Source organism: Bidens hawaiensis, unplaced genomic scaffold, assembly GCF_021521415.1.
Source record: "Bidens hawaiensis isolate Kalapana, Puna unplaced genomic scaffold, B.hawaiensis_p1.1 tig00012010_1, whole genome shotgun sequence".
Classification (NCBI taxonomy): Eukaryota; Viridiplantae; Streptophyta; class Magnoliopsida; order Asterales; family Asteraceae; genus Bidens; species Bidens hawaiensis.
The window spans coordinates 351,386-363,382 of record NW_027491964.1 but is presented as its reverse complement, the minus strand read 5'-3'; the positions used below and the strand labels follow the sequence as shown (position 1 = coordinate 363,382).

At 37.5% G+C, this 11,997-nt stretch overlaps 1 protein-coding gene across 1 annotated transcript; it reads right to left on the bottom strand.

The window, feature by feature from the left end:
* Positions 1-2,268: 2,268 nt before the first annotated feature.
* LOC143539728 (uncharacterized) lies at positions 2,269-9,802 on the bottom strand. The gene is made up of 8 exons (XM_077032957.1): positions 9,722-9,802; positions 5,418-9,528; positions 5,186-5,337; positions 4,964-5,108; positions 4,665-4,878; positions 4,364-4,585; positions 3,608-4,272; positions 2,269-3,156 (listed from the first exon to the last, which is right to left on the bottom strand). The coding sequence occupies exons 2-8, from the start codon at positions 9,396-9,398 to the stop codon at positions 3,049-3,051; spliced, it is 5,487 nt and encodes a 1,828-aa protein (XP_076889072.1). The 5' UTR covers positions 9,399-9,528; positions 9,722-9,802; the 3' UTR covers positions 2,269-3,048.
* Positions 9,803-11,997: the final 2,195 nt, after the last annotated feature.

Genomic DNA, 11,997 nt, shown 5'->3' with positions numbered 1-11,997 from the left:
AAGTATATCTACGGATACAAACCATGTATTTTCATCGGTTACTAACCATACATGTTTACATCATGACCCCTTAACTTATAACAACTAAAGAGTTCTCTATAAAAACACTTATATAAGACGCGGCGCATTTTAATCATGTTATGCGTCAATTAATCACAAGGTTTGTATATGAGAGTGATCTTATAAGTTTATTTCTAGGAAAAGAAAACATATAATAGCTTAACACCTACAAAGATTGATTTTTAATATGATTAGTTCACTTGTTTTTGGGTGAGTGGATGCTTTCGTGTATAAGATTACATGTTCGGGTATAAAAGAAGAACTAAACTCAAATTTAAAAGATCCACCAACCTTTAGCAGCCCTACCACTTTTATTGACTGTGAAAGCAACTTCTAAATAGTTTATAATGTGCATTCCATGAGTTAACCGGTGGAATGTAAATGAACTGAACGAACACAAACCAAGGTATGTTTTTATTTATTTAATTTAACCGAACACAAACATATAATAAAAAAATAATTTTGTGTTCATGTTTGTTCACTAATATAACGAACATGTTTGTGTTCGTTCATGTTCATTAGTTTAAAACCTAAACAAATAGTTGACGAACGTAAATGATCAACAAAAACAAACTTAAATGAATATAATATAACAAACATAAATGAACACAATTGAGTATAACTTACCACACCATATAATTTAAACGAGACCCCTTTATGTTTATATTTATATAAATATAACTATTTATGTATTTATTAAAATTTATTTGAACATAAACGAATGTAAATAAACAAATATAAATGAACGAATAAAAATGAACCTTCATATATATAAATAAATGAACAAAGCGTGTGCTCGCATCCTTTAGTTTAGTTAAATAAAAAAATAAAAAGTTTCTTTATATTTATTCATTTATTAAATAAACATAGTTCATAAACATCCCGTTCATTTAAAGGCTCTCAAGTTTCGGAAATCTATTCCTAGCCTCATCCTCCCACTGCAATTATAAAAGATTAAAAGATGATATTAATGGTCTAATTATTATTATTGTCAATAATGGTTGGCGGTAGTGAGGCGGCAGTGCTAATGATATTCTTAGACATACTATGGTCAATGAATGATTATGATAGTGACTTTGAAGAGTGAAGAGCTCCATATTATTCATGTCTACACTAACCTTTCGGAGAATTTTTAAATTATAACTTGTGTAAGAGTCGTATATATTTCCTTTCAGATTAAAACTATTTGATGATTCTTCATATTCAACCTGATAAACTCAGATGAGTCGAGATCGTAATATGATATTGAGTGTGAATTCTGTGAACCAGATTAAAGAGCGTACGAATTTGGCCAGTAAATCATTTTTTGCATATTAGGGCTGGTATGTTCAAAGGGCTATTACCATTTTGAAATTTAAATTTTCATTAAAAAATCCATTTATATTTTACTTATAATATTACTATAGCAAAATCCAAAATTTCATTTTTTTAATGAATTTTCAACATAGCAATAATGATCAAAATAAATTTTCGACCGCGGCTAGAGCACATCTTTTGATTTGTTTAATGTTTATTATTATGATATACATTGGTCGAAAAATGAATCCAGTTACACTAAAATATCTAATGAAATCATACGAACTTAATATCTTTAATAAAAAAAACACCATCATGGATAACCATGGAAGAATATAGAGATCTGTTTGGATTTGTTGGTGGTTTAGGGATGAGCTTAGTATATATAGTTGTTTAAATATGATCGTTTTGTTGATTCAACTAAGCCTAATAGTTTATTCTAATAAGGTTGAGTGTTCAAATATGACCGTTTTGTTGATTCAGCTAAGCCTAAAAGTTTATTTTAATAAGGTCGGGTGTGCTCACCTCTATGTCATGTAGTCATAGTGGGCACGCCCTTTATTTCTCCTACCAATAAGCATTCTACCAACCATTTTATATTTATAAAAATAAATAAATAAATAATAATTGGGTTAGTAAGTTAAATCATTACACATGTTTGATGATTTAGTTAGTGAATATCTCGGATTTAGTTAGTGAATATCTCGTTACCTACATGACAAAGACGTGACGGTACCTTTGCATAACTAACCCTTGGTATTGACATGGTGATACTTTTAGTTAACCAAGCTCCATCCATAACATTTGGTTTTAAACTCTTCAAAGTAGTTGATGGTCACATGTGTCTTTTGTAAATGAAGTGTTGACAAGTTGTCTACAATCTAAACAAGTCATGTGTGAAATATTAGTTGCATTGGGTTAAGTATTATTACACCTTGAAAAAACAAGTAAATCAAACATCAATACATCAACACCACCAACCAACAAACAAAAATCATAACATTCTAAATTCTTCTTCTCTTCCCTTGCTAATTTCCAACTCCATAATAATTGTACTAATAACTTCTACATAAATATAACTATTCAATCAAACCTCCAAAAAACAAAACACTAAAACCTCAACCCATTGTAGAACCTGACCCCGACCCGGACCCGGACCCGGACCCGGACCCACCTGGACCCGGCTGTTTTGCAACATAAATCTGCTTTACTTTCGTTGAAGACGGGAAACCTTTATCTGTCCCCATGGATTGTTGGTGGTGGTATCTTCCATGAAACCCGGGCCTACGGTTAATACACTGGCCGCCAACGGGTTTGTTCTTAGGAGACGCACCTAAACCGCCTCTTTGATACCCCGTAACCGCCAGCATGGTTATTATTGTAATGTTGAGAAGACGAGGTTTTAACCGGTTGATGTTGATTCTTGAACTCAACACTGCCGCCACTGTTATTATTGGTCTTTGTAGTTCCTGAAGAGATGTGACTGACAGTGACCGAGCTGATGTGGCGGAAGAGGATGGCCCGGATGAGTCTACCACCCGAACTCGTCTGGGAAATGGGTGATGGTTGAGTCTCTAACAACTGGGTACGCCATAGAAGGGTTTGACGGTTGAGGTTCAGATAATCTATTGGGAGTAAATGTTGACTGGTCAATCGAATGCCCTACATGGCTGCTGAACTGGGAAGGTCCCGTTATGGCTTCGGTCTGCTGCTGTAAGGGCAGTGACATAGGAACCGGATGAAGCGGTGATGGCGGGGAACCTGAGACCACCGAGCTTGGACCGCCATGTCCGGTGCGGTCTGGTCATATTTGAATAAGTTCTTTCAGTATTTATAGAAACGAGTACATTTCATATATGCCTCACATAAATATCATATATGCTATTTAAAACTACTGAAAATACTAAAAATACCCAATTCAATAAAAACGATTAAAGAAATGACAATTTTACCCTTAGTTTTCTAAAACTTTATATTTACCCGTTTAGAAAAATGCTTATTGTTTTTTTAGCGTATTTATAAAAAGTTAATTGTTTACCTAAAAGATTTAACAAAACTCACTTTATAAAATGTGTTGACACCTTTCTACTCAATATATAATAATAATTAAAAAAAACTGACAAGTTAAATACCATATATATAGGGGTAAAATGGTCGATCAACTAAAATTCATTGAATTTTGTATTTATAATATTTTAAGTTGGGGTTAAAATAAGCAGCAAATAACTATTAGAATAGCCCAAACAGTTACCTGAAACGAAGGCACGTCAAACATGGTCAACGGTGGACCCATGGGCATTAAGGGCGAGCCTGGGCCAAGATGCTGGCTTGGCGGCTGCATGTTAGGTGGGTTACGAGGCATGGAAGCCATATTCATGGAACTCATGTCTTCTTCACCTCTACTAGAAGTCGGATCATGCTTCCAATTGGGTTGTTTTCCAGACGGGATATATGTGGCACCCATAAAGCTCAAGCCCACCTGCCCGAACTGACCGACAGGTGCATAATGGTTATAAACCACCATATGCGGTGGAGCTTGGACACCAGATGGACCAATAAACGGACCCGTGAATCTGGCAGGACCATAGAACGAGTCCATGCCGGAATGGTTTTGCCATGCACCAATATGCCTTGAACCTGGCCCAGTGGGCTTTTGAACTTGTGAATTGGGCCCATCAGATTTGTCGTGTGGGCTAAATGCATAGACTGGACCACTCATCATGGGATGGTTCATATCATAGAATGGAAAGTGAGAAGGTGCAGGCCCAGGGAAATGAGATAACATTTGGGTTGATGAGCCCTGTGGACTCGGGAGTGGGGTCCACAACGATATCGGTGTGGTTTCAACAGACAGATCAGCAGGAAGTGATACACTAAGTGATTCTTCAGGCTTAGATTGACTTCCAGATTGTTGATCTACAAAACATTTCAAGTATCAACAAATTTAAATCAATTTATAGATGAATAAAATGATAAAAAAAAGTTATAAAATATGTTTTATTCTCACCTTTTGGGTCTGAAACAGAAACAGGCCCCAACCCGTTTCCAATTATCTCGTTTGTATCAACGGCAGCCACGTCCACAGCTGAAACAACATCTTCAACTTCAGTAGCACAATCATTCTCTGTTTTTAAAACATTTTGAGTATTTTGAGTCACGTCAGGACGGAATAAACCGGGAGCCCCAACACGGGTAGTCGGAGGAAGAATTGTTGGGGAAGTAACCGCCCCTGTTCATGAAAGAAAACAATGACATCAGCATATCTGAACATATGAAGAACTCAATATAGTATTTTAATAGGTTCTTACCAAACTGAATTTTTTCACCCGCAAGCAGAGAGTTAACTGGACTTGAAGATGATGAAATTCCCTTTCCCTTGGTCAACACTGATGAAGATGACAAAACAGGTTCACTAACCAAATCGGTATGGTCGCCTATAGATGTTACATGTGTCGTATTGATAGTATTGAACCGTGCTGGCTTCATAGCCTCATCCAGTTGTGTCTGAGTTAAAGGGATAACCTGTAGGTTGTTTTTAAAATAATAATATTATTCAGATTTTCATGCTTAGAATAAACACCAAAAATGTAAGGTTTTAACTTTTCACCTGTTGGTCCATTTGTGCATTACCCCAGTTGCCCAGAGACGTTTGAACATCATCCACAACCTTAGTTTCATTCTCAAACAAGAGATTCGAACCATGATCTTCTGCAGCATCAGATACCGCAGATGCAGATTCTCTTTGGACATTCCTGTTGAGCAATGCATAATGTTAATAAAAAATATAGACTTTTCAATGCTATTTTTAGTTCAATTAGAGAAAATATACTTGCTATTATCCACAGTATGTGTGTCAGCTGGAGCCAATAATTGAGTGGAGAACTCAGCAGACGGTTCTTTTTTAGCAACAACAGAACGAGTGTTGTTTGATGCAGAGACTTTATTTGAACCGGTGGAGGTTACAGAAGCCTTTCGCGGTTGCTGAAAAGATAAAAGAAATGTTAAACAATATCCGAACAGTAAAAGAATTTGAATCGAATATATTTTCAATGAAAACCAACCTTTGTAACACGTGATTTTGCCTTGATTTCTTTTTCTCTCTGTTCACGCTGATCATTCAACATCTGTCGTTTCGACCGCACTTCTATGAAATCATCTTCATCACTCGGACACTCTATACCCGGTTGCTTATAAACATGTACAACACCACTTTGCAAAGGTGCATCAACATTTTCTTCCGGAACGCTCCTTTTGCTGTCAACAGTAGACGAGCCCACCTCAGTTTTGGTTTTAGTAGTGTCTTTCACAGGCCTGATTTCAGAAACTATCTCAGCTTCATGAACAACCCGTTTCATAGTGGACCCCACTTGACGTCTATACCCTCTTCTTGAAGAATTGCGCGTTTCATAATTATTTACATTTTCCCTGACTCGAAACTCGGTTCGTTGAATTGGGCGTCGATATCTCCTCTCATTAGAATCATAAGGTCGAAATGATCGTTGACCCAAAACTCTTGATGGGAGCATATTTCTCTCCCCCCTATTTGATGGGCCCGGGGCCTTTGATAATGGTACATTTTTAGCACCAGAAGACTCATTATTAGTTGTGCTGTGCCCTTTTTCTTCAACTTGTGTAAAGGGTTTAGATGTCGTTATATTATCAGCAGCATGAGAGGGATTGTTTTGATTATTTAATAAATTAGACGAACCATTGTCGGTTTTCATGTTGATGGCAGAAGTTTCTTGAGGAAACTGATAAGGTACAAAAGTTGCTGAATTATTAAAATGGGTATTGTTAATGTTTTGAGGCACGGGAAGAATTCCTTGGGAAACAGGAGATGTATACATCAGTTGACCAAATTGAAAAAGAGGCGGTGGTTGTGACGGGTGCATATGGCCCAACGATGAACCGACAGGTGGATGAAGAGGAAGAGGCATCTGTATAGACCCGATCTGTATGGAGGGAACTGGTGATGGTATGAGAGTCGGGCCAGAAAATAATCCAAACTGGAGTTTAACAGGTGTTGTAGACTGACCCGAAGAAAGATCACCCAAAAGACTAGAAGAAGTTAAAACATTTTGGGGCTGTTCATTAATCAGCGCATCAACGGCTGCCTGTTTTTCTGCAACATTAACAGAAGCTTCTGGCGTATCAATGGTGTTTGCATCCCCGTCTGTTTTCAAATCTTTTTCAAAATCGTCATCTGAAAGTTTAACTTCAACGCCCTCATTAAATCCCAGTACCGTATTCTCCAAAGTTGTGTCTTTCTCCTCGAGTTGCATATTATCAAACTCATGTGTCAGGTTAATGTTGTCATTAGGTAATTCATGCACTTCATCTTCTTCACCATAACCATCATCTTCATCATACTCTTCTTGTTCTTGCATCTCATCATGATTCTCAAGGCTCCATTCTTCATCTTCATCGGTTGACACAGACTTTAATGTTTCCATTGTAGTCATATCTGCAGGCTCATCATTCACAACTTCCTTCCCTTCACCAGAATCATCCAGCTCATCATGAGACAGATGTGTTGGCGAGCTAGGAGGGCTCGAAACCGAGAGAGACGACTGTGAATCACACCTTAGTGTGTCGGATTTCTCCAGACTCTGTGTCATTATTCCTTGTTGAAGATCAGCAAGATCTGATTGTCGAAAATTATCCTGAAGACCATCATAATTCCCTGTTCTTGCAGTTGATTCCAGAGAACTTGACGGACCTGAGATTTCATTCTCCCCTCTCACCGACGATCGGGGCACGGACAACGATGGAGGAGGTGGAACACGAGGCTGTTTCATTGAATATTGTGACCTCCCGTAAGAATACATCTTATCTGACTCAGCATTCATATACAACCGTTCTGGATAAGATTGTGTATTATTACGAGAATACCCCTGTCCCCAACCAACATTGTCATAATATTCTGGCTCGGTATCCCTGTTTCCATCCCCAAAAGAGTTCCACCTATCTCGGTCTCCAAGATGAGAAAATCCATCAGTATCATGAGATCTTGAAGGTATGTATCTTGATCTCCCACCAATATGGCCGTTTTCTTGGTCGTTTAGTAAGAAAGATGAATTGCTTCCAACTTCAAATGCTTCACGTTTCCATGGATTAACAGGTTTAGAAAACTGAAGGCGGTCAAAAGGCCGGTCAATGGCAGATGAATCTGAACCTGCTGAAGTTATTCTCTCCACCATTCTTTGATTAACTTCCCAGTTATCAATATCTGAATCCATAGACGCATCACTATCTTTCCCACCAGCAGGAACTTCATCATCAGCACCAGTTTTTCCAACTTCAGCTTCCCGTTTCGCCATTCTAGCTTCCAGTTCTAAAAGCTTCTGTTTGGCAGCTTGTTTCCTCCTCTCTTCTTCTAGATCCATCCTCTTTCTCTCTTCTTCACGAGCAAGTTTCTGGTCTTCAGCTTTCTGAATTGCATCCAATCTTTCTTGTTCTGCAATCCAAGCAGCTTCTCTTGTTTCCTCTTCCAATCTTCTTCGTCTTTCTTCTTCTTCCAAAACTGCCCTTCGCATCTCTTCATCCTCTCTTCGTGCTTGCTCTATAGCTCGTTCATGTTCGTCAGCAATCCTCTGTCTTTCCATCTCTTGCATCTTTTGAACTCTCTCCAGCTCAGCCTCAAAAGATTCCCTAACGGGATCATAAAAATCTGTTTGATTAATCACATCCTTCTTCTTCTTAACTACTCCAAATAAGTTTCCAGTAAACGGATCTACTTCATCATAAACACCAGAACTGAAATCCTTCTGACTAGAATCATTTAAGTAACCTCGTTCACCCTTTGAAAACGTAGACCTACCACCAACAGAAAAACCTGACTTTGACCCTTCGTTTCTGTACCTAGGAGATTCTATTGACTGATTCCAGTGTCTCACTTGCCCTGCATCTCTTCTTACATACGCAGAGTCTCGGTTTTCTGTCACCGCACCGTAGTGAGAATTGTTTCTGTCACTTATAGGTTTATCTCTGTTAATGGAAGAACTCCTCCAAGAGTTGACTTCTCTGTAAGGCTCGGTTTTAACAGCTTCAGAGTTAGAACTCTTTGCAACAGGCAGACTACGTCTTTCAGGTAGATTATTAATCGGTTTGTGAGGTAAAACACTGCTTCTAGGAACATCAAAATCTCTATCCCAATAAATTTCACTTTTTGACAACTCCTGATCTCTGCCACTTCGTCCTATAAATCCATGGCCCGTATCACGCTCATCATCAGCCCAATCAAACCTCGGGTTCAACCGTATGAGTGGCAAAGGGTCCTCTTGCTTCAGACCATGATCCACACGTGCACTATTCGGTCTTAAACTCTGCACATCGGTCCCACTCCCACCGTTTGCATCATGATGAGACGAGTTAAAATGAGAACTGTTTCTTAGATCATTGGACGACTCCTCACTAACCAACTGTCTCACTTTTTGGAAAGACGCTTCCTTTTGCTTTTGTGCAGACCCCGTCGATGAAGGCAACGCGGCCCGCAAAGACGGAAAATCCTCTCCCCTCAACACCATAGCTTTCGGCACCGAAGCCACATTCGAATAATTCGCCGAACCCGTATCACCATGCGCAAACCTCGCCGACGGAGGCATATAAGCACCACTCACTTTACCACCTCCACTTTCACCATTCCGCACACTCTCCAAACCGTCAGTAACAACTTCCTTATCCCGCAAACCAACACTCGCAGGCTTCGTCCACCCCACACCCGACGAACTCGGTCTCGACCCACTCCCGGACCCACCACCACCCGCCACCCCACCTGCAGCACCGGACACGTCACTTTTCTCAAACTCTTTTCTCAACGAAGGCAAGTTCAAGGGAGGCGGAACGGATAGCTTTGGTGTCGGCTTCTGTAACGGACGGTTTCGGGATAGAACAACCATCCCACCGCCCGCGTGAGCACCTCCACCGGGTCGGGGTCGGGCGGCGGGGGCGTAAGTATGATGAGAAGGTTGCCCATATAACTTATTCAGATTGACGGATACGAATTTGGATCCGGAAGGCCCGTGGTTGTTGTTGTTGGCCATAATCCACAACAACGCATCAAAACCCTAACCCTAGGTTTATTATATTATATTATATTATATCTGCTTCACGGCGATCAGGTGTGTGAACACACGTGGATAGTAATAAGCAGATCTGTTAGTAAAGCTATATCTGAAATGGAATAGAATAATAATTAATGATAAATACGTATAATAATAATAATCAAAATATTTAACAGTGAAATTGATAAATAGGAAGATGAGAAATGAATTAGTGTGGAAGGTGGTAATTAGGGCACCAAATGTTAAGATATTTGATTGGGGAAGACGATCAAGTTGAAGGTGAATAAGATGGAATAAGTTACCTCCGATGATGTGACCGGCGACGGAGACGGTGAGATACGCCGGTGATAGATACAAGAGGAGAGTTGATTATTGGGGAGAAAGAGAGTTCAATCTGATGATGTAAACCTATTTTATTTTGGTCGGTGTCTTTTTTTAGTTTTAACTTAACCCAAACTAACGGTTTTATAATTAAAATAAAAAATACATTCATAGAAATGACATAATTAAATGTTTTAAATGATGTTTATTTGGTTGCTAAACTCAGGTGTCGGTAAAACCCGAATGTTATGATGGCGAGTCGATTCGAATTTGGTTTTTTACGTTTGTTATATTGGTAAAATCCGACCATTATGGCGGCAAATTAACATGAATTTGATCAGTATTAGTTACATTCGAAATACTATAAACAACAAACTTTACAAAAAAAATAAAATAAAAAGGAAAAAACACATATTTCGCAAATAAAATTAAAAAAATCCAAAAGTCCAATTGGTCAACCGGTTACCGCCAACTAAATAAATAGAAATTCGCTATGTATCTTTTATATGTGTATATATATATACTAGTTTTTGTTCCCCGTATTACGGGGGCGGTTTTAAATTACTCGTTTTTAATATTTATATACTTTTTTAGTTTAATTTTATTTATTGTAAGAAAATTTATAACATACTTAGAGTTTGATGATAAAAGGATTTCACAAATAACTAAGATGCTATAACCCGGTTTAAAAGTTATCTGGGTTTGGTGAGATCCAAGACCCGTGTATTTTTTTTACTATAAAATTGTTTACTAATTATAAATAATATCTTTAAAAAAATCATATAGTAATTTTTAGTATATCCTATTTTATAAGATTTTCATATTAATAATTTGGTGAGAATAATTTTTAATTTAATGATATGTTATAACCCGTTTAAGGAATATCTGGGTTTGGTAGGACCCATACCCGTGAATTCGGGTCAAATGCATGAGAAGCCTCCATTTAAAACTCAAGCAAATCTGGTGACTCCAAAAAAAGGGGAGCGACCACATCACGACACATAGAATTTTTATGTTTTCGTTTATATATATTATAGATATAATAATTTATATGGTTTTCCCTTTGATGAATTGATTCTAGATGTAAAGGCATCGTTTTTTATCTTGAACCAATATTGAAGAACTTGAATGTGTGTTGTGGAATAGTTTATCATGTCACATCATTTGGTTAGGGCGTTAACCATTGTTACGGGTGTGGGATGGAAGGCGTCAAAAGGGCGGACGTAGCATGGGGCTGGTGGGTCTGAGGGCTTGGGGTGTGGAGCCTATTTACCGACCAATCAAATTATCTATTTCACATTTTTATTAAAATGAAAAAATAATAATTCATTTTTCAGCTAAACCGTAACGCATAAATTTTAGAAAAATAAAATAGTGAAAGCTTTTATGCCCGTGCAAAAGTACATTGTGATTTTTTTAAGGTTATTTGTTATTATAAAATATATGTGATTTTTTTATTCAACGTTAGTGAATATGTATTGTTGAAATAGAAGACATGTTAGATGCTACGATGTTGAAGGATAACTGCTCCTATTTAGTTCAGCGTGTAACAATGAAAGGATCATTACATGATAAATATTTGCAGGTGTTTTATATCACGTTGAACAATATATGTTAAGGTTGACGATGATTATGCCCAAAGGGTGGTTATATATATTAGTTTTGATCTTTTTATAATACAATATGAAATGATATAGTAATTGAGTGGTCATTTGGTATGCTAAGGATATATACTAATGTTTAGTAGGTGTCCATCACTAATATATAGTTTTATATGACACAAGGTAAACGCCGGATGTAATAAGTATTATTTGATTCTCATAACATGCAATATTAATTTGGTCGTTTATCATTTTAGATCACGTTTTTCAACGTACACAACCGCTTGTGTTGTAATATCATATTGCAATCATATTGAGAGATGTTTGTAGTGGTCGATCTTATTGAAGAAAACTAGAGGGGTGAAATGAAATAATATAGTATGCTTTAATTAACCATATTATACCTTCACACGAATACAAACATAGAAATTCACATAAAACAAATAAATCATCAATATAAAACAACAATGACTATAGACAGGAACATCTCAACCATACGTGTTTACGGTATGCTTGATCTGAATACATTGTACCTACATATCACACTAATACACCTAGAGTTAGTGAAGATTACATGGATTAGTATAAGATGTTTATCATTTAATGCTTAACCAATTCGGGGCCTCGTTATGTAAACCTACACAGACTAAAAATTT